The sequence below is a fragment of the Erythrolamprus reginae genome, unplaced genomic scaffold, assembly GCF_031021105.1.
Source record: "Erythrolamprus reginae isolate rEryReg1 unplaced genomic scaffold, rEryReg1.hap1 H_24, whole genome shotgun sequence".
NCBI classification, from domain to species: domain Eukaryota; kingdom Metazoa; phylum Chordata; class Lepidosauria; order Squamata; family Dipsadidae; genus Erythrolamprus; species Erythrolamprus reginae.
This window is the reverse complement of record NW_027248478.1, coordinates 515,384-539,118: the sequence shown is the minus strand read 5'-3', so window position 1 is coordinate 539,118 and position 23,735 is coordinate 515,384. Positions and strand designations below refer to the sequence as shown.

The 23,735-nt window shown below is 40.2% G+C and overlaps 1 protein-coding gene across 1 annotated transcript; it reads right to left on the bottom strand.

Moving 5' to 3' along the window:
- Positions 1-23,268, bottom strand: LOC139155503 (acid-sensing ion channel 5-like). The gene is made up of 11 exons (XM_070730655.1): positions 23,237-23,268; positions 20,938-21,002; positions 18,698-19,004; positions 18,213-18,444; positions 16,653-16,775; positions 12,817-12,966; positions 9,061-9,208; positions 8,475-8,531; positions 6,568-6,736; positions 2,237-2,328; positions 1-191 (listed from the first exon to the last, which is right to left on the bottom strand). The coding sequence occupies exons 1-11, from the start codon at positions 23,266-23,268 to the stop codon at positions 1-3; spliced, it is 1,566 nt and encodes a 521-aa protein (XP_070586756.1).
- Between the last annotated feature and the right edge of the window lie 467 nt (positions 23,269-23,735).

Below are 23,735 nucleotides of genomic sequence, written 5' to 3'. Positions count from 1 at the left end.
TCAGCATTCTTGTATTCTTTTCTTGTGTATCTGTTCATTCTGATTTGAAGTGTTCCAGTCAGGCAGTTTTGGTGCTTTTAGTAGAAGAAAAATGCACATCCAATAGAAGTTGGTGAACACATATTCAACAATTTCAATGATGGTAATCATACTGGCTCCACAAAATAAGCCCAGTTGACCACCAATATCAGCTGAAACAAAAGCAACAATTTTATCAATACAGTGTTCTTAAGTGCAATTCTATACTTATTTAATCAGAAATAACTTATATTGGAGTCAATATAATCTAATACTATATTGTATACAGTATTAACAACGTTCTCATGTGCAAAGAATATATTGTGTTTATAGTTCAGAATGAAAATGCATACCAGCTGACCATTTCCTCCATATTGACACAGTATGTAACATGGAGATATGATGCTGGCTCCTTAGTCCTATGAACATATTTGATGTTAATGAGATCAAAACATGACAAAAACCTATTCACTGTACACCATGGATTTTATATATTTTACTCATCCATATATTTTCATCTATTTTTATATTTATTTATTTTTATTTATTTATTTTATTATTTGGATTTGTATGCCGCCCCTCTCCGAAGACTCGGGGCGGCTCACAACAAGTGAAAAAACAATCCAATACATAATTCAATTAATTAAAATATTATAAATTTAAGAAAATCCCCTATGCTAACATACACACACACAAGCATACCATATATAAATTCAACGTGCCCAGGGGAGGTGTTTCAATTCCCCCATGCCTGACGGCAAAGGTGGGTTTTGAGGAGTTTACGGAAGGCAGGAAGAGTAGGGGCAGTTCTGATCTCCGGGGGGAGTTGGTTTCAGAGAGTCGGTGCCGCCACAGAGAAGGCTCTCCCCCTGGGGCCCGCCAACCGGCATTGTTTAGTTGACGGGACCCGGAGGAGGCCCACTCTGTGGGACCTAATCGGTCGCTGGGATTCGTGCAGCAGAAGGCGGTCTCGGAGATATTCTGGTCCAGTGCCATGAAGGGCTTTAAAGGTCATAACCAACACTTTGAATTGTGACTGGAAACTGATCGGCAGCCAATGCAGACTGCGGAGTGATGGTGAAACATGGGCATACCTGGGTAAGCCCATGACTGCTCTCGCAGCTGCATTCTGCACGATCTGAAGTTTCCGAACACTTTTCAAAGGTAGCCCCATGTAGAGAGCATTACAGTAGTCGAACCTCGAGGTGATGAGGGCATGAGTGACTGTGAGCAATGAGTCCCGGTCCAGATAGGGCCGCAACTGGTGCACCAGGCGAACCTGGGCAAACGCCCCCCTCGCCACAGCTGAAAGATGGTTCTCTAATGTGAGCTGTGGATCGAGGAGGACGCCCAAGTTGCGGACCCTCTCTGAGGGGGTCAATAATTCCCCCCCCAGGGTAATGGACGGACAGATGGGATTGTCCTTGGGAGGCAAAACCCACAGCCACTCCGTCTTATCCGGGTTGAGCTTGAGTCTGTTGACACCCATCCAGGTCCCAACAGACTCCAGGCACCGGCACATCACTTCCACCGCTTCGTTGACTGGGCATGGGGTGGAGATGTAAAGCTGGGTATGATCGGCATATTGATGATACCTCACCCCATGTCCTTGGATGATCTCACCCAGCGGTTTCATGTAGATGTTAAATAGCAAGGGGGAGAGGACCGACCCCTGAGGTACTCCACAAGGGAGAGACCTCGGAGTCGACCTCTGACCCCCCACTAACACCGACTGCGACCGGCCAGAGAGGTAGGATGAGAACCACTGAAGCACAGTGCCTCCCACCCCCAACCCCTCCAACCAGTGCAGAAGGATACCATGGTCGATGGTATCGAAAGCCGCTGAGAGATCGAGGAGCACCAGGACAGAGGATAAACCCCTGTCCCGGGCCCGCCAGAGATCATCCATCAACGCGACCAAAGCGGTTTCCGTGCTGTAACCGGGCCTGAAGCCCGACTGCTGGGGACCTAGATAATCGGCTTCTTCCAAGGACCGTTGGAGCTGGAGTGCCACCACCTTCTCGACAACCTTCCCCATGAAGGGAAGGTTGGAGACTGGACGATAGTTGTTAAGTACGGCTGGGTCCAGGGAAGGCCTCAATTATAGTTGATTATAAGCAAATTGAAATAAAACAAGAACCATAAAGCTAATTACATATTATTCAGCCTTATCTGAACTAGCAATACCAGATATAAAATGTAATTATAGAATACTTACCTAACAGTTCTGATACACTCAGCGCCTTCTGTTGCTGGGTCATTTTGTAATTCAAATTGTGGTATTTAATGTCAATATATACAAGATTATTCCTAAGGGTTATAAAGATACTGTGTTGTTGTCAAATTAACTATGCTTTTCTTTCTACAGATGGAAAAAGAATCAATTAATGCCTGACAATACGCTTTTACCTGTAATGTATTTGTTGTTGGAAGAGTGGGATGTGGAAAGGGGAGGGAGGGGGAAGAGAGAGAGAGAGAGAGAGATGCCTAACCCAATCAACTCAGGATTTTAATTAAAATGAAAGATATCTGGCAGGCTTTGAATATTATTCTATCAAATTGGTTATTAAAATGAAAGAATTATATATCTTTAATTCCAAACTAATATTTTTTGTAAATTTGAATTCAGAGCCATTATATTTTACCTTATTTTTATGTGTAGTGAGAATTGCCTTGGGTACTATGAAGTTGCTAGTGCTTTTTGATGTTTTGCCATCTGTGACTAGGAGATTTAATAATATCTCCTAAGGGGTGTGAGAGTGTGTGTATTCAAATGCTGAAATTTCACTCTTGAAAGTATATGCATGTATGGAAATATGTATTTATTCAATTAACATTACTATTCATTTGCCATATGCTAAGTGTCCAACAGCATATAAAAATACAGTGGTACTTTGGTACTCATTGTTAATTGGTTCTGGGAGATGTGATGAGTACCAAAAAAGATGAGTACCAAACAAATGTTTCCCATAAGGAATAATGTAGTGAGTCACAAGACAGTTGACACTGATAAGTTCTTGCTTGTGCATTGAGTAACAAACAAATGATAAGTACCAGGACAAAATTTTCACATCAAAATGCATTGAGTACCAAATTAGTTGAGTTTCAAAGCACTTGAGTACCAAGGTACCACTGTACATCAAAACAATATTTTAAAACCTATGAAACCAATAAAGATTTTTTTTAAAAAAACTATCCATAATCAATTCAAAGTCAAATCACAACAGGGAGGTTCCAGCAAATTATTCAAACCCCTGTCTAGAAATATATACACAGTATATCTTCAAAAGTTTCTGAAAGGATGACAGGGTCAGGACCAATTAGCTCTCAGGGCTAATTGGCTTCCAAAGTGGAGGTGATGTGACAGAAAAGACTTGCTTTCTGTGTTTTGCAAGATACATAACATTTTTTAATCAATAGGACTCTTGGCATTCCTGGATCTAATTAGATATATAGTAGTAATCAGAGAGAGGTAGTCCTAAAAATCACCTGGCCTCATGCCACAAAGGTTGATAGCTGACAACCTGTACTTTGAAGTATACCTGCAAGCATAATGGAAACCAGTGCTGCTCACAAAGCAGAGGCATAACAAATCTGTGCTGCTACATTCCGGATCAGTTGCAACTTCTGGATGCTCTTCAAAGCATCCTGATGCAAAGCATTTTGTAATCGCAATCACACTTTTGTCAGAAGCATGTGGTGCTTCCAGGTTGAAAGGATTAGCTGGTGACATCACAATTGCCTGGGAGATGCCCGGTTGGAGGCTCATTTCATTTTGTTTGCAGGAGCTGGAGCAAAGGAAGAGAGCTCACCCATGGCAGCACTTTAGGTCTTGAACTTGGACTTGCTAACCTCCAACCCAATGTCTTAACCATGCAAGCCACTGTGCTCCTTAGCACTTTGTAAATTGTCCACTTGGGAGGTGCCCAAATCATGAGTAGCCCTGTACAATACTTTTAGTCCAGGAAAGAGTGTGATTTCTAAAACATAGAAGGGCAGTAGCCCTTCTTACAACATTTTTCCACTTGGTCTCTGAACATGAATCTGGGAGGATCTCCAAATTGTGCACTAGTTTGAAAATGCACTCCATCTAGAACTAAAGATGGACACTTCCTGGCTTGGGGATTCATAAAACGTCCTATAAATCAATTTTGGAAGACCAATCCTAATATGCAAATAACCAATATTGTTAATTATTTAGCGTATGATGAAAACATAATAAACATATGCACACAATCCACATAATAATATACAAAACTTCTATGGGATACTGCAGTGGCCTCATAATTGGATGTTTCCTCCTGGACTTCATGGCCATGACAAACAGAAGAGCATAACCAATAATGGAAAATAGAATACTGATTAATATCTGGGAAGGTGACAAATTCTGTGACATAGTAATGGTGCTCAAATGCCATTGAATGTTTAATTTCAGCTGTTAAAGGGATTTTTAGCCTAGATATTTTGTATTATAACATAGTTTTTTTTCTTTGACTGTAGATTCTTAAATAATAAAGAGTTTACCTATTTTTTGTCTAGTCATGAAAATTCAGGATTCAGTAATGCAACAATTCTATTCTTAAGTAACATTTTCTCTTCAGAACAATTACTTAATGTCTTTGCTAATGGACCCCATTTTTATGATTACTGACACAATAGATATGCTAGTATTCTTAGATATGCTAGTATTCTATACCTTTAGCTCACAGCTATATTACTTTTTAACTTTTTTTTACTTTTGGTTGTTTTTTTAATCAATGAATGACAATTAGATGACCATTTATAATGTTTATAATGTTTGCTTATTAATATGTTTGCTAGATTCATGTTTGTTAAGTACTTGGGAACCAAAATATTTTCCTGTCATTTGTCAAGCATCACTGAGTAATTGCAAGATAGAGCTCCATTTGTGGACAATCAAATGTCAGAATAAATTAAATAAAAATGTTAATAGGAAACTCAGTCTGCAAAAGAGATCCATGGCGTCCTGTTTTTGATATAAAGCAAATACAGCTTTGATCATAGCAATGACAGGGCAGGATGCTTTTTCTTAAATGATGTTTTGGATCTTTCCCACCCCTGAATCTTCACACCAATTTTCTTTTCCTAAATAAAACATTCAAAAATCTGCACAGCACTTGATTTTCTTCTTTAAGCAGAATTAACAGTTCTTGGATTATAAAACACACCTTTTTATCCCCCAAAATAGGGTGAAAACTTGGGTGCATCTTATACAATGAATGTAGCCCCACCCAGTCACCCCCACTCTTTGGTCTCTGCCTGCCAGTAATTTACCTCCTTGCAGCAAACAGCAGCAGAGCCTGATTAGTACAAGCCACTGATTATCTACCTCAATCAACACTCAGCTGAGTGATTGTAGTTGCCCACAAGTCCAGATGCTAAAATGAAAGTGTAACTAAAGCTGCACAGAAGCAAATTGCTGCAGGGAGAGGCAAATGCTGAAACTGTTTGTTTTTTGCTGCAAGGAGGTAAATAAATGACTATAAATGCCAATAGAATGTTCAAATTCTTAGACTTATTTTTAAAAGACTTTTATTACCGTTCTAGAGAACTTAACAAAATGAAGAAGCTTTTTAAAATAAATGCTTGATCTGAAGAGTCCCAGTGCTAGTGTATTTTCTTTTAAATAGCAGAAAATACTTCCAGAAAGCCACATTGGTGATAAAGATCTGTAAAAGTGTAATCTGAAATGTCCTGTTTTAATATTAAGTATTAGTATTAAGATAAGGCAGTGAGTTAGACCCTGACTTACTCATGTTTTAAGTAGATCTATTTAAATAATTGGGAGGAGTTAGTGTGATTACATTTAAGAAAACTTTCTGGGATTAATATACTGCCATAATGTTCATTTCTCAATTTCTTTGCTATTTCTGTGGGTCAGGCACACATACACAGAAATACATAGCAAAGAGTGTATATCATTGTTTGCTGTTTGGCAAATTGCTGGGAGACAGAGGCCTTTTTTCCTTGTTTTTCTCCCCCCAAACTAAGGTGCGTCTTATACTCCGAAAAATATGCTATATTAGTAAATTAGAATGCAACAATGCATTCTAATTTACTGAGGAAAGAGTTAAATGTGTAATATTTCAAAGCATAACTCTAAAACAATTTTGGGAGGGTGGAAACCTGTTTGGCCTATAGTCCTTTCAGGGGCTAATAAAAATGTAGACTAGCCCAAAATATAAACATATAGTACCAAGAGCAGAGGTGTCAAACTCATGGTGCCATATTGTCATCACATGACAAATCTCAATTTTTTCCCTCTTTTCTAAAATGGGGGTGGACATGGCCAGTATATGACACATCCAGCCTGCAGGTTGTTGAGTTTGACACCACTAACCTAGAGAATAAAGAGCAGATGGAAACATTTATTTATATCCAGTTTCTTTTTATATTAGAGATTCAAGGACAAAGCACACTAAGAATGAGCTGGTATTGCACTTCCAACTGACATCAACAATCATGAAAAGAGTGAAACTAAGTCTGAAATCTGTCCATGGTTTGACTATATGATAAAAAGAAAAATACCTGGCATATTCTGTTTTTTTCTTCAGCTTTGCAGATAGGAATTTGAGGGCTTGTTCACTTGCAAAAGTAGAATATGAGATGGTGATTGGGTAGTCTGTTTCTTCACATGGTACCGGACATGTGGAATTATGTGTTCCTACTGTACATAACCCCATGAACTCTATTTTATCTAAAATGGGGGGAAATAAATATTACATACATACAGAGGGAGAAACACTAAATTATCTTTTTGATTTAGTTTATCTTCTTAGATAATAGATGCTTTATCCAATGCAGGATTTTAAATTAAAAGTGTAAAATTAATTCAATCAATCATAATAGAGTTGCATTTCACACAAGTGATTCTCCAGTCTCTTATTAAAAACCTCCAATGAGAAAGTACTCCCAATTTTTGAAGGCAAACTGTTCCACTGGTTAATTGTCCTCCTTAATTCCAAGTTGTATCTCTCCTTGATTAGTTTCCATCCATTGTTTCTTGTCCTGCGTCTGGTGCTTTGGAAAATAAATTGACCCCCTCCTCTTTGTGGCAGCCTCCCAAATACTGGAAATCATGTCCCCTCTAGTTCTTGTTTTCCCTAAGACTAGCCAAACCCAAATCCTTCAACTGTTCTTTATATGTTTTAGTCTCCAGGCCTCTTAGTTGCTCTTCTTTGTACTTTTTCCAAAGTTTCAACATCTTTTTTATAATGTGGCGACCAAAGCTAGACGCCGTATTCCAGGTCTTACTGAGCCTTTATAAAGCGAACTTGATTGGTTCCGGGACGAGGTTTGTAAGGTGAAAAGTTTGTAAGACGAAGCAATGTTTCCCATAGGAATCGATGGAAAAGCGATTAATGCATGCAAGCCCAAAACTCACCCCTTTTGCCAGCCGAAACGCCCATTTTTTGCTGCTGGGATTCCCCTGAGGCTCCCCTCCATGGGAAACCCCACCTCTGGACTTCTGTGTTTTTGTGATGCTGCAGGGGAATCCCAGCAGAGGAAACAGGTCCTTTGCTGGCAATGGAAGTTCAGAGGCGAGGTTTCCCAGTGAGGGGAGCCTCAGCGAAATTGCAGCATCGCAAAAACATGGAAGTCCTCGAAGCTCCACCTCCGGACTTCCATGTTTTTGTAATGCTGTGATTTCGCTGAGGCTCCCCTCGCTGGGAAACCCCACCTCTGGACTTCCGTTGCCGCTGGGATTCCCCTGCAGCATTGCAAAAACACGGAAGTCCGGAGGTGGTGTTTCCCAGCAGGGGAATCCCAGCAGCGCAAAAACGGGTGCTTTGCTGGCAACAGAAGTCCAGAGGCAGGGCATCCCAGTGGTGGTGGCTTGGGTTTGTAAGGTGAAAATAGTTTGGAAGATGAGGCAAAAAAATCTTAAACACCGGGTTTGTATCTCAAAAAGTTTGTATGATGGGTTTGTAAGACAAGGTATCACTGTACTAATATTTTACTTGATTTTGATTCTATGCCTCTGTTTATACAACCAAGGATTGTATTATCTTAATTGATATATTATTAACATGTTAAAGTAATGGTTTTAAGGAGAACTGTAACTATTTTAGTTTATAATTCCTGCCTGTTTCTCACACTTCCTATAGATTAATAAAACTTGGATTCCAGAAAGGTTCTATTTATTTACAACGTTAATGTTAGTATTCTTATTTAGTACAATCAATTCTATTTAAAATTATTTTGATAAAACTAAGATCTTTATCTGAATCATTTACATCAATAAAATATTCATTGATGTCCAATTGCACTGGTTCGTGAATCTCACAAGATTGGTGCAGAAACTCAGATCATTCATCCAGTGGTCCTACTAACATGTCCATATCTTATTGATCCAGCTAAGTATAATTTGGTACAGCTACAATGGAATTTTTGAACCAGTTTTTAGTTTTGTGATATTTATTGGTTATACTCACACAAGGTAGGAGAAACACAGCTGTAAAATTTCTCCAAGTCACATTCTGTGCCATTTCCTTTTCAACAGGTGCACGGGATAGTTGCAGTAAATGAAAATATAAAGAAAAATACGAATAGCACTTTCAATCTTATATTTCCATTCATCTAACAATTGAGCTTTATATCCACTCACAGGATATGTATTTATTTTATTTATTTATTTATTATTTGGATTTGTATGCATCTTTATATGAGAGAAAGAAAGAAAATAACAGTAATAATATTGACTTATTCTTTTTATGAAAGAAATAGCAATTTCAGCCATTATTTCCAGTATTTGTATCTCCTTTTAAGTTTTGCCTGACAATGGTATACAGAGAACATCTATATGAAGTAAAAACAGAATGTCTACTTTTTCCATAGCAGAGATATTCTTATACATCGTTGTTGCATTACTTGTGATTTGTCACATTTACATATATCTATTTGGAACCCATGCTTTTTAATATCTTGATAGCTTTTGTTCTCCAATCATGATTCCTACAGTATTATTGGATTTTTTTAACCCAGACTTTGCAAAATAAAAAGTACATGTGCTTATTGTACCTGGCAGCATAAAAGGTAAACATCCACAGTGTTTTTGTATAAGGTGGCCCTTGCATTCTTGTAGACATCCATATGTACTATAGATTTGATGATGCTGAAGCTTAATGTTTGGGTTGCATTCTCCCCAAGGGTATTCTTGGATAATTGTCTGATGTGAAAAAAGGAAGTTTTATTTTGAACAAATGGCATCAATTTCAATGGCAAAGTATTGACGGGACAACTTTTAAAAATTAAGCCCAGAAAATTAATCACTGTAAAATGAACATTTTCAGCAGAAATCATCTTCAAATACAAAACACAACTGTGTATACTGTGGATTATATTCTTGGGTTGAAATAAATAAAAACATTTTGTTTTATGGCAGAATCAAGGTCCTACCTCAATGTAACTTTTAAGGGATCCCTTTTTGTATCCCTTTTACCCCCTTTGTATCCCTTTTGCCTCCTGTGGCTGGGGATTTTGACGAAGGGCAGTGGGAGTCGTCTGTTTACAGAAGACCAGTCTGGCTGCAGCATGAGTCAGACAAGTCAGACAGGGAATCAGAAGCAGAGACAGGAAGAGACAGGGAGCAGGAAGGGACAGCAGAGACAGAGAGAGGAATTGATTCAGCCAGCCCTCCAGACAGAGGTTCCTCGGACTCAGAAGGGGAAGAATTAATGAGTAACCCTATTCTGAATGCTCAGGTGTGGAGAATGTTGGGAAGGCAGGAGCAGCTGCGTAAGTGTAGAAACAAATGATAGAACACAGCTGATATGACTTAGTGACGCTGTTGCAACCTTGATAAAAAAGGGAGGGTCAGAGTTTGCTGTGTGGGCGATTATCATTTGAGCTTTGGAGAAAGACATTGATGCGTCGTGGTTTTGTTTTGTTTTTTGGATTTCTGTGAACTTTCTGACACTCAAGCTGAAAGTACCATGTGGACTTGAGTGAGTAACTCTGACCTTCTGGACTAACAACTCAGCATTGCTCTTGCACAAGCCTGAAAATACTGTGTGGGCTTGAGTGAGTAGCTCTGACCTTCTGGATGAATAACTCAGCATTGCATTTGCATTCATGAAGGCTTACAGCCCTCTGTTTATTTATGTATTTATTTATTTAATTGGATTTGTAAGATGCCCCTCTCCGGGGACTTGGGATGGCTCACAGCATATACAAAAAACAGAGAACAATAGTAAGCAATCCAATTAATAATACATTTAAAACAATTCATTTAAAAATTCTAATTTTAAAAATGCTACCATTACCATTCATTCGACAATCATAATAAAACATTCATTGGTCAGGGGGGAAGATCTAAAAACCCCAGGCCTGGCAGCAAAAATGAGTTTTTAAACTCTTCTGAAAGGCAAGGAGGGTGGTGGCAGTACGAATCTCTGTGGGGAGTTGATTCCAGAGGGCCGGCCCCCCCACAGAGAAGGCTCTTCCCGTAGGTCCCGCCAGCTGGCATTGTTTTGTCAACGGGACCCTAAGGAGACCAACTTTGTGGGACCTCACCGGTTACTGGGATTTGTGCAGCAGAAGACGGTCTCGGAGGAAGTCTGGTCTTATGCCATCTAGGGCTTTAGAGGTCATAACCAACAGTTTGAATTGTGTCCGGAAGCAGATTGGCAGCCAGTGCAGTCCGCAGAGTGATGACGATATATGGGCATGACTTGGCAGGCCCTAAACCACTTGAGTGGCTGCATTTTGAACGATCTGAAGTTTCTGGACACTCTTCAAAGGTAGCCCCATGTAGAGAGCATTGCAGTAGTTGAACCTCGAGGTGATAGGTAATGCCATATCTAATCCTGCTCCAGTTAACAGTGGCATCCCACAAGGCAGTGTTTTAGGACCTACTCTCTTTATATTCTACATAAACGATCTCTGTGACAATATCACAAGCAATTGTGTTCTCTTTGCTGATGATGTTAAACTATTTAATACCTTTGACAATACTTCTACCCTTCAAAAGGACCTTGACCATGTAGCTGAATGGTCTAACAACTGGCAACTTCAAATCTCTACCAATAAATGCTCCATGCTACACATTGGTAAAAAGAATCCGAATACTAAATACATATTTGGTAAAACTGAACTCACAGAGGACCCTCACTCAGTCAAAGACCTTGGAGTACTCATTTCCAATGACCTAAGTGCTAGAGCCCACTGTAACAACATTGCCAAAAAAGCATTAAGAATTGTAAACCTAATCTTACGTAGCTTCTTCTCTAGAAACACTGATTTATTAACCAGAGCATAAAAAACATTCGTCAGACCTATTCTAGAATACAGCTCACCTGTATGGAATTCACACTGCATATCAGACATTAATACAATTGAAGGAGTCTGGAAATACTTCACAAGAAGAGTCCTCCACTCCTCCTCATGAAAGAAATTACCCTACTCCTCCAGACTTCAAATACTACATCTAGAAAATTTACAACTACGTTGTCTCCGAACTGATCTAACTGTTCATAAAATCATACATCATAATGTACTCCCTGTCAGTGACTACTTCACCTTTAACAACAACAACGCAAGAGCACGTAATAGAATGTACTGAATGTAAATCACTCCAAATTTGATTGCAGAAAATACGATTTCAACAATAGAATGGTCACCGCCTGGAACTCATTACCTGACTCTGTTGTTGCTTCCCCCAACCCCAAAATCTTCAACCTTATATTATCTACAATTGACCTCTCCCCTTTTCTAAGAGGTCTGTAAGGGGTGTGCATAAGTGCACTTTTGTGCCTAATGTCCCTGTCCTACTGTCTTATTATCCTTTCTATTACTATGTTCTACTTATGTTATGTTATGTTAATATGTGCTATAATACTATATTTGTTTGACAAATAAAATAAATAAATAAATAAACCGCTTTCAAGCAGCAGTCCCTTCTTTCCCGAGAGCGACCTACCCCATGTCTCCCACCATATCTGCCTCTCCCCAGCAAGACCGGGATATTTCGACCCTCTACCACTCCAGAGATGGGCTCCCCCACTCCTCCTGCCCTCAGGCCACCAGGTAAGCTGGCCCTTCCCTTCATCCTATACATTTCGCTCATCCCATACAGTTCAAACATTCACACTTCCAATCATATACATTTATCCAAGTTAAAAACAGTCTTGTTAATTAATAAATTTGAATTAATTAATTTACTTAAAAATACAGTAATAAAAATAAATATATATATTAATATTATACTAGCATCCACCCTATCCATTCATCTAATTCACACACCTTTCTTCCTTAATTAAACTACATTTAAAAATTCCTATGAATTAATTAATACAATTACTATTCCCCAAAGATATTAAATTAAAACTTATATATATTGCCCCTCTCCCTTCTTCTTCCAAAGGCATCCTCTCTCCTTTAATAAGGAGGGATGACAAAGTACTAGAGTAGAAAGTAGATAATAGTCCAATGTTGGTGCAGTTCAAGTAATAATATTTGAGAAATAAAGTGCGAAGAGTGCGAAGACTAGAGAGTCTGACATAACAGGCCATTACCATTACCTGGCTAGAGGCCAGGCAGAACACCCTTAATCCCCTAATCTTATTTGTTCCTAATTTTTTCTAAATTAGTTCATTATCAGGATTTACCAATGCAGATAAACAATTATTATTGTTTATAAATCCTAAAGCTCTGTAATATCTTTAAAATATGTTTGTTATAGCTATGCAAATCATACATTTTATTATTGATTGGTTTAAAATGTGAGAAATAAAATTATTTTGAACCCCATTTTGCATATTGAATGCTAATACTTACTTTTACTTGTTGGATTGCAGCATGGGCATGCATTCCCACTGGTGAAAAAACACCTAAACCATCAAATCGGGGAGGTTCTTTGGGTGAATGGATAGCAAAGGTTATGCCAGCATCAACAAAACCAAGACTAGGATCATCGGTGAATTGACCCTAATAAGATTTAAAGAAAGACATAGTAAAATAGATGAGATAAATTCCATGTGAGTGATCTATTAATTGCTCTCCTTCAAAATGATCTACAGTGTTGATGAATTAAAATGAAACAAACATAAATTGTATTGGTATGAAGTATTGCTAAGTTATGTTAATATGTCATTTTTATTATTAATTATCCTTCAACCATACTGGTTAAGATTGCCATTCTATACACACTTGACATGTGTTGGACAGCAGGTCCCATTAGATCGGAGCACTCATGCATTTTAAATAATTATTTAAATGATTTTATTAATCTCAGTATAAATCCCAATAGTTTTTACTATGGTCACTGACCAAAAGTTCAAACAAAAACAAATGCAAGAAAAATAATAGGTCACAAAAGAAACCAGCATGGTTGCATAAAGAACTCTCTGACAAATTGAAAGACAAAAAGGACAAGTATAAACTGTGGAAAAAGGAAGAATAACTAAGACAGAACACCAGCAAATAGCCAAGTCCATTTGTTGGTGAGGGATGGTAGGTAGAGAAGTGTAGGATGGCTGAGGAGGGGTGGTGGGTTGGGAGATGAAGGGAGGGTTGTGGATTTTGGTTCTGATGCATTCAGGGTGGTAGTCTATGTATAAGTTAGTTTCCCCATGATCACGACATCGCTTAAGTTCGGCCCGTAGTTCACAAGAGCGGATGCGTTGAAGTAGAGTTAGATCTGGTCTGGATCTGAATTTGTTGTATTTGGTGTTATTTCTGGCGATGGAGTCCATTGTCTTGATGAAATGTTGTTTGGTAGTTTCACTTTTGCAGACTATTCTGCAAAATCTGGGAGCCTTTGATCCATCACTGTACCTCAGTACAGGGCCGCTTCTAGTGACCTCTAAGATGTCATCAGGGGCTATTTTTAGAGGATCCTGATTGTGGATGATATTACGTACATTTGTTAAATCAGTTTCCCCATTTTCCTCCAGGCCAAATAGGATGGCATTCTGACGCTTTTGTTCACGCTCCATGGTATCTTTAACTAGAGTGGGGATGTCTGTAGTTGGGTTTGGAGGTACAGGTTGTGGTGGCCTAGGTGGAGTATAAAGTGGTGGTGGTGGGGTGGTGTAGGGTACTTGTTTTGGAGTTTTAGCATTTATCAGATCTTGGATGTTTTTTTCCATGGAGGCAAGCTGTGGTTCCATGCTTTCTGTGTATGATTGTTGAGTTTTATAGACTGCTGTTAGGATTATATCAGACAAATTGCTAAAGGAGTCTGGTTTGGGAGTACAAGATGGGCAGAAATAGTAGAATGAGGGATTATCTTGAAGAAAAGTGGCGACATGTTTATTTATGTTAAGGCAGGTATGGTGAGCTGATTATTTGCATGAGTGACATTTTATAAATCCTTCTTGTATATTAATATTGTTGTTGCATATAAAGCAAATGTTGTTGAAGTTAAGTGGCAACATGTTTATTTATGTTAAGGCAGGTATGGTGAGCTGATTTTTTGCATGAGTGACATTTTATAAATCCTTCTTGTATATTAATATTGTTGTTGCATATAAAGCAAATGTTGTTGAAGTTATCAGAATTATCTACTTGGGGTTTCTTCTTGCTTGGCATAGCTGGGGTGAGTCTTAATAATCTATTTGTTGATTATTGATTGTTTGACTAGGATGTATGTTGATATGAGATTTGAGTAAGGAAAGTTTAGATGTGACTGCTGGGTTCCTTTGCAGCCACTAAGGGGGTGGTGGTTGGAGTGTCCTGTAGTGATCTTAAAGTTGTTGAAACAGGGAGGCTTTTTTAGATGTGACTGCTGGGTTCCTTGACAGCCACTGGGGGAGATGTAGCATCACTGCTGGATGAGTGGTTTTGAAAGTAGAAGCTCAGGGTCTTTGTTAAATTATCCACATGGTAATGGCGATGGCTATCCCCTGTTTATGTGTGGAGGCAGTTGGGATTTTGGTGTTGGACTCCTATTGATGCTGCTTCAGAGTCCTTTGGGATCAGCTTTCCAGCTTTGGGAAGGTACAGAGGTGTTATGATCTGCAGGAGGCTTTCTTTACGTCTTCCATCCACTCAGGTCAGTTTGCCGGGCTGGGGGGATCGACTGTGCTTCTTTGAAAGCTCTAAGGTACTTTGAAAGGGCTGTGTAGTATCAGGGAGGAAATGAAGCTCTTCACGGTTTGCTTTTCCACCCACCCAGGTTAAATTGAAGGATTGGGGGGCTAGCTGCGCTTTCTGCAAGATTCCTCTCCCTTCGAGTCAGAAGAGTTGAGTTATTAAGAATTATTCAGGGACAAGATGGATTCAGGTCTCTTTCAGAGCTGTTTGCACTTTGCTGTATCTTCTCCCACCCTCCTGTTGGGATATAATCTCTGCCTCTATTCCGGAAAAGGACGTACCTCAACTAGAAGTCTTGTAGCTTTGGATTCTTGCGAAGTCAGCTGCTTTGTTGTTGTTGTTGCTGCTTTATTGTTCCTCGTGGGTTTATGGTATAATTTTGCTCAGAAAAGCACTGTTCCTTTTGATGAGTTAGACATAATTCACCAGCTATTATTTTAGTTTTATTCTGTTTATTTTGTCTAATTTGAGGAAATTTTTTAGTTAATTTCCTATGTTTAACCTATTATAAAACTAGTGGTTAGGACTAGTGGTGAAGTTAAACATCTGCCTAGATTGCCACACCTTATCGTAGACAAATGGGTATTCAATCTTCCTTGAAGACATGGAGTGAAGTAATAACTATAATTTAGCTCACATAATGAGGAATTTCCTTCTTATTCCACATTTGGATCTTTCCCTTTCAGCTTCAACTCATTAGTTCCTGCCTTATACCCTGTGACATCACTTCATGTACGGAAAGATTTTTATCTCATCTCCACTTTTTATTCGGGCTAAGTCAGTGTTTCTCCACCTTGGCAACTTTTAAATATATAGACTTCAGCTACCAGAATTCCCCAACCAGCCATGTCAAATTCCACATATCTAGGACAGTGGTGGGTTTAAAATAATTTTGCCATCGGTTCATGTGTGTGCTCATGTGCACACTTGCATGATGCTCCTGTGCATGCACAGAAGCTTTTGCACATGTACAGAAGTGTCTGAGCAGAGCCTCCTGCTGCCAGCACTACTGGTTCTAAGTACCGGTTTGAATTGGGAGCAACCCACACTGCTGATCTAGCAGTTGCTGTGGTTGAGAAACACTGTGCTAATCATACCAAATGTAACTACATAAGCAATAGCTGTGGTGGCGCACTGTTGCATGAAGTGTTGCATGCTAATTCTTTTGATTGCCAACTGATATCAATTTGACAGTTCAATTCTCAGCCTTCTGTCCTTCTGATGTTGGTAAAATGTGGACCCAGATTGGTGGGGGCAATATGCTGACTCTACAATACTGCTTAGAGAGGGCTATAAAGCACTGTAAAGTGGTATATAAGTCTAAGTACTATCGCTATAACATTTTGCCCCATTGGAGTTGCCCCTCAAGTTAGTTGTCCCAAATTCAACCATCCTCATTAAATTTCATTCCAGTAGATAGAAAGTCATAAAAACAGCAGATAGTTTACATCCCAGATACCAGCTTTGTTTTTTTCTCCTTATGACTTTCTACCTTTGACAAGGAAATAGCAAACAAATTATAGCAATTCACTAACCAGTGGAGTTTCAAAAATAGTACATCATGAGTATATCTCTACCTGTTTGACATCAAAAATCAAACTGAGGCCTCTTCCAGAAAGGCTAATTCTTCTTCTTGTAGGAAGGTTAATATGATTAAAAGTAAAGCAGTTCCCATATTCAGTAAAGACATGTGCAAAGTCCTTCCATAAAGAAAAAACAAATGAAAAATTGAGTTAGTATTTTCTCACAGATATTTTAGGTGTCAGGTGGCATTTTAGTATCAGTTAATGAAGAGGTTTGTATTACACAGATTTGCAAGTATCTTATTTCTAATTTAAAAAACCCTCAGAATTTCTAATTTAAAAAACCCTCAGAATTTCTAATTTAAAAAACCCTCAGAATTTCAGCTCTGGCTAAAGTTCACTGTTGAAAATAGGCAATCAGTGCAAGTCTCATCATGCTTCAGCTTTCAGTAAGGTCCCGTCAGTGAAATCAATAGACTTTAATTAGGGAGTTTTCAGACACAATGCTTTCATTTAGTATAAATAAAACCAGTGAAATATGTTTGTGAGAGCTGTTTGTTTGTGGGAGCTGTTTGGGACACTGAGAAACAGTTTTTCAACCTACCGTCCCTGTCCTTCTGTCCTATTATCCTTTTTATCACCTACAAACTAACTGTACAAACTATAATACAAACTATAATTCTATACTTGCATGACAAATATATATAAAAAAAATAAAATAAAAGATGTATTGTGAGCCTGGTTGGTCTAGGGCAGTGATGGCAAACCTTTTTTTTCCTTGGGTGCCAAAAGGGCATACATGTGCACTATCATGCATGCACGAGTGCCCACACCCATAATTCAATGCACGGGGAGAGCAAAAACAGCTTCCCTCACCCCCCTGAAACCTTCTGATTCCGTTGCCAGTGTAGCACCTGTTTTTGCGCTGGTGGGATTCCCCTGAGCCTCCTCTCCAGACTTAAGTGTTTTTGCGATGCTGCAGGGGAATCCCAGAGGAATCCCAGCATCACAAAAATGGGCGCTTCGCTGGCAACGGAAGTCTGGAGGTGGGGTTTCCCAGCGAAGGGAGCCTCAGCAAAATCTCAACTGAAGCTCCCCTCGCTGGGAAACCCCACCTCTGGACTTCCGTTGCCAGTGAAGCACCAGTTTTTCCGATGCTGGGATCCCCTGCTGGGATTCCCCTGCAGCATTGCAAAAACATGGAAGTCTGGAGGTGGGGTTTCCCATGGAGGGGAGCCTAAGGGGAATCCAACTAGCGCAAAAATGGGTACTTCGGCTGGCAAAAGGGGTGAATTTTGGGTTTACATGCATTAATTGCTTTTCCATTGATTCCTATGGGAAACATTGTTTCGTCTTATGAACTTTTCACTTTACGAACCTCGTCCCAGAACCAATTAAGTTTGTAAGACAAGGTATCACTGTATAGCTCTTTGCTAAAAATCAAAATATGCATTCTGACAGCTAAAGATGCTTTCTCTTATCCTGATAGAAAAACTGTTTTTCAGTTTTCAGACAATATTTTTTCTGACAATATTGCCTTTTGGATTGTTAGATAAAGACTGTATTTATTTCAGCATTTAGCTAATACATGTTTTATAAAAACAAAAATGTTACCTTTGGGTGGCATTTTTTCCCAAAAAATTCACAACTCAGCAATGTGCTGCTGTTCAGATAGAAACCATTATCTCTTGTAAATTCTTTGATGCTGAAATTTTGATTCCCTTGCAAAAAATCTTGTAGTTCTTGACTAAACTTATCATCAGTACTGAACATACGAAGAACTCCTGACACTATGCTCCATAAGAAGAAAACGATGCTCAGGTTAGCTACTGCTTGAGTTTGGAACCTATAGACATAAATCAGAAATGCAAATATAAGTTCTGAATGTTTGAGTAGCCCAAGACTGTCTATATTTTTTTCCCAAAGCAAAGATGAATTACAAAGAGGTTATTTAATTTTACATTGGCTATAATATTGTAACCTTTAACTCATATAAATGCATACTATAAAATGCTGACATGGTGAGCCTTGATGGTTGCTGAATTGTAATCTTCAGAGCTTAAAGTAATATAGGACACATGGAAGAAAAAATGTCTTACCTGTTCAGATTACAAAATGTTACAGCAGGAAATTCAATCTTCTCCACATATTGAACGACCACTGAAGTTGTGGTGGGCCAGCTGAAATAATTGATGAAGCGACAATAAACCTGCCAGGCAACTAGGACAATGGAGCCCAAGACTACTACCATCCATAAAATCTTGCGTGTCTTGCTCTTGGTAAGAATAATATTATGCACCCCATGGAAGGAAGTTGAAGTTGCAAACTCATTGTCGTATTTCTTCCTTTCTTCCAAAGATGGCAAAGTCTTTCTTGTGAAATAGAGCCTGGATTTTTCCAGAATTCCTTAACATTTAACAAATAATGAAAAGGTCCACTCAGAATGAGTTCAGCTGGACAAAGAATACATTAACCCCCCGTCTTAATAAAAACATAGTATGTCAATTTTCAATTATTTTATGTATTTATTCTTGCTGTCTACTTATTTGGCATGTACAGTGATCCCCCGCTCGTTGCGAGGGTTCCGTTCCAGGACCCCCCGCAACGAGCGGGTTTTCGCGAAGTAGCGCTGCGGAAGTAAAAACACCATCTGCGCATGTGCAGATGGTGTTTTTACTCCCACAGCGCTAGCGAGGAGCCGAAGATTGGGGGCGGCGCGGCTGTTTGCCGCCGGCATGGGGGGCTTCCTAGCAGCCCCCCAAACCCGGCTTGGGGGTCCGGGGGGTGCTGGCAAGCCCCCCATGCCGGCGGCGACATTTTAAAATAGCCGCGCCGCCCCCAATCTTCGGCTCCTCGCTAGCGGGCAGGCAGGCGGCGGACAAGCCGTTCGCTGGCGCTGTCTCTCGGCGCTTTCGAGCTGAGTCCGGGAGCGAATTCGCTTCCGGACTCAGCTCAAAAGCAGTGAGAGACAGCGCCAGCGAACGGCTTGTCCACGCTGTCTCTCGGCGCTTTCGAGCTGAGTCCGGGAGCGAATTCGCTTCCGGACTCAGCTCAAAAGCGGCGAGAGACAGCGCCAGCGAACGGCTTGTCCACGCTGTCTCTCGGCGCTTTCGAGCTGAGTCCGGGAGCGAATTCGCTTCCGGACTCAGCTCAAAAGCGGCGAGAGACAGCGCCAGCGAACGGCTTGTCCATGCTGTCTCTCGGCGCTTTCGAGCTGAGTCCGGGAGCGAATTCGCTTCCGGACTCAGCTCAAAAGCAGCGAGAGACAGCGCCAGCGAACGGCTTGTCCACGCTGTCTCTCGGCGCTTTCGAGCTGAGTCCGGGAGCGAATTCGCTTCAGGACTCAGCTCGAAAGCGCCGAGAATGAACGGCGTGGGCGGACGAAGGGCGGGCGGCAGCGAGGAGTTTGCGTGGGCGGTGGGGAAACTCCTTGCTGATGCCCGCTGCTCGCCCTCCCGCCAGCAAGAGGGGGAAGACCCAGGGAAGCCCCCCAGCAGCTGATCTGCCGGGCCCCATCTACGCATGCGTGCCCATAGAAAAAAGGGGCACGCATGCGTAGATGGTGTTTTGACTTCCGGGTTCAAAAATCGCAAATTACCCTGTTCGCAATGGTTGGGGACGCAATAACCGGGGGATCACTGTATTTACAAACAAATATTAAGAAAAAAGGAAGCAGAGATTAGAGAGAAAGAATCCATTCAAATGTTTTGCCAAAAAAATCATGAAAAATTATCTGAAGATAGTTTATGCTACTTTTAAAAAATATCAATAATAAAGGATGGCATTATAATGCAAATATACTGCTCAAAAATAATAATAAAGGGAACACTTAAACAACAGAATATAACACCAAGTAAATCAAACGTCTGTGAAATCAAACTGTCCACTTAGGAAGCAACACTGATTGACAATCAATTTCATTTTGTTGTCAGCACATTCAATTTTGTACAGAACAAAGTATTCAGTGAGAATATTTCATTCATTCAGATCTAGGATGTGTTATTTGAGTATTCCCTTAATTTTGTTGAGCAGTGTATATAAGATGTATTCAGAAATATTTTCCTATGAATATAGTTGTTTTTCTATTATTTCAGTTTTCTCCTTAATCTCCTCCACAAGCAGCAGCCCAAGCCTATACCTGGTTAATCAGATTTAAGTAACATGGTTTTTTTCTAAGTATATGAAAAATTACAACTGCAGTTTACCTGCATATTGTATTCAAAAGAATTAACTATTCAGTATATTCTCAACAACAAAAGTTTACAATTTTCAATATGTCCATAAAAATAAATAATGCTAATATAACAGCCAACTCAGTGTAATAATAATCGTGGCATACCTTTGCCATGAAAGTTCCTTAATTTTCTAAGCTTCTCCATTAGACAAGTACTAGAAGATTCATCTCTAAAACATGGAGAGTTAATTGCTTTTATAACATCAGGAAATGGGTGGGATTCTATTAAATACACAGCAACGTGCAATTTGCCTATCCCTGTTGCTACTCTTTCTCACACACATATATACACAGACAAGAAGACTAAATGCATGCATTTAAGCATACAAAATATGAGTGACCACTTTTAAAAAACACTAAATAATAATAATTAATGAACTAAATGATAATTATTAGAATAAAACAAAAAGGCAATGACAGATTTTGAGTAAAACTTAGTAGTTATAATCAAGCAAAAGGCTTTGCCTTTTCATATTTTTTCTTTTGGAAACTTTTTAATGCAGTTGAATAGAAGGCTTTGTGTGATTTCACTGCATTAGCTGACAGACTTTCCTGTGAAAGCAGAATGCTCAGCTATTGCAATTAATATCCAGATTGATAATTTGATTCACACACATTATTCTTCACAAGGGATCCATGTTACAGTTCTATCAAAGTTTTGTGTTTTGAAGTAATTTTCATGTATTCTAATGTTCAGAATCTACTCAAAAACATATGTAGTAGTAATAGAATGTGTAAAATACAATTGGGAGAAAATACATAGCAAATCTGAATAGAGTTACAATATTCTGTAAAACAGGGCTGTTTATTATACAAGAAGAAGCCTGCCAGTATGCAGTGATATCACAATTGCTCTTCTTAATTTACAAAGTAAACATGGAAAGGTGAGAGGAGCATTGCATTAAAAAATTATGAAAATTCTTAATATCTGTAATTGAGTAAAGTTCATGCTGAAGATTACAATGAAATTAATGAATGTTATATATTATCATTACTATTTAGTAATAAAGCCAGTTTTAAATAATAAGTAAAGTCGCCTTGTTTAGGGTGACTCGCTCCCTCCTTAATCAAGGGGGAGTTGAGGAACCCTTGCAGGGTAGTGCTGAGGCATTTAACAAGTTTTTTGCAGATAAAATCGCTCAGATCCAGACTGCTCTTGACTCCAATTGGAATGCAGAGTCGGCTGACAACAAGTCAGTCGAGGTGATGGGCCCATCTTAGTCCACCTGTTTGGAGCGAGTTTGACCTGGTGACACCTGATGAAGTGGACAAGGCCATTGGAACTGTGAGTTCCGCCACCTGCTTGTTGGACCCGTGTCCCTCCTGTCTGGTCTCAGCCAGCAAGGAGGTGACACAGAGCTGGGTCCAGGAGATTATCAACACTTCTCTGAGGGAGGGGTCCTTCCCGGCTCCCTGCAAGGAGGCATTTGTGCGTCCCATCCTCAAGAAGCCTTCCCTCGACCCAGCCATATTTAACAATTATTGTCTTGTCTCCAACCTTCCCTTTATGGGGAAGGTTGTTGAGAAAGTGGTGTTGCTCCAGCTCCAGTGGTCCTTGGAAGAAGCTGATTATCTAGGCCCACAGCAGTGAGGATTCAGACCCGGCTACAGCAAGGAAACTGCTTTGTTTGGCTGATGGTTGATCTCTGTTGGGCCCAGGACAGGGGTTTATCATCTGTCCTGGTGCTACTTGACCTCTCAGTGGCTTTTAATACCATCAATCATGGTATCCTTCTGCGCCGACTGGAGGGGTTGGGAGTGGGAGGCACCATTCTATGGTGGTTCTCCTCCTACCTCTCTGGTCGGTCACAGTCAGTGTTAGCAGGGGGTCAGAGGTTGACTCCTAGGTCCTTACCCCCCGCTGTTTAATATCTACATGAAACCGCTGGGTGAGATCATCCAAGGGCATGGAGTGAGTTACCACCAGTACACTGATGATACTCAGCTGTACATCTCCACCTCGTGTCCACTCAGTGAAGCAATGAAAGTGATGTGCCAGTGTCTGGAGGCTTTCAGGGTCTGGATGGGTGCCAACAGGCTCAAGCTCAATCCAGACAAGACAGAGTGGCTGTGGGTACTGCCTCCCAAGGACACATCCATCTGTCCATCTATTATCCTGGGGGGTAATTATTGACCCCCTCAGAGAGGGTTGCAACTTGGGTGTCCTCCTCGATCCACAGCTGACTTTAGAACACCATCTTTCGGCTGTGGCAAGGGGGGCATTTGCCCAGGGTCGCCTGGTGCATCAGTTGCAGCCATATTTGAACAGGGAGTCTTTGCTCACGGTCACTCATGCCCTTATCACCTCGAGGTTTGACAACTGCAGTGCTCTCTACATGGGACTACCTTTGAAGAGTGTTCAGAAACTTCAAATAATCCAAAATGCAGCCGCATGAATGGTTACAGGCCTTCCAAAGCATCCCCATATTTCGTCATCACTCCATGGACTGCATTGGCTGCTGATCGGTTTCCGGACACAATTCAAAGTATTGGTTATGACCTATAAAGCCCTACATGACATAGGGCCAGGTTATCTCCGAGACTGCCTTCTGCCACACAAATCCCAGCATCCGGTGAGGTCCCACAGAGTTGGTCTCCTTAGGGTCCCGTTGACCAAACAATGTCAGCTGGCGGGGCCTAGGGGAAGAGCCTTCTCTGTGGGGGCCTGGCCCTCTGAAATCAGCTCACCCTGGAGATTTCCCCCCACCCTCCTTGCTTTCCGAAAGAGCTTAAAAACGCATCTTTGCCACCAGGCCTGGGGACAATTAGATCTTCCCGTGAGCAACGAATGTCTTTAGTGTGATTTATTGAGTGAATGTTAATGAATGTTTTAAAGTTAGAATTAAGGATCTTTTAAGTATATTGATTGGATAAACTGTATTGTTATGTCTTTTATATATGCT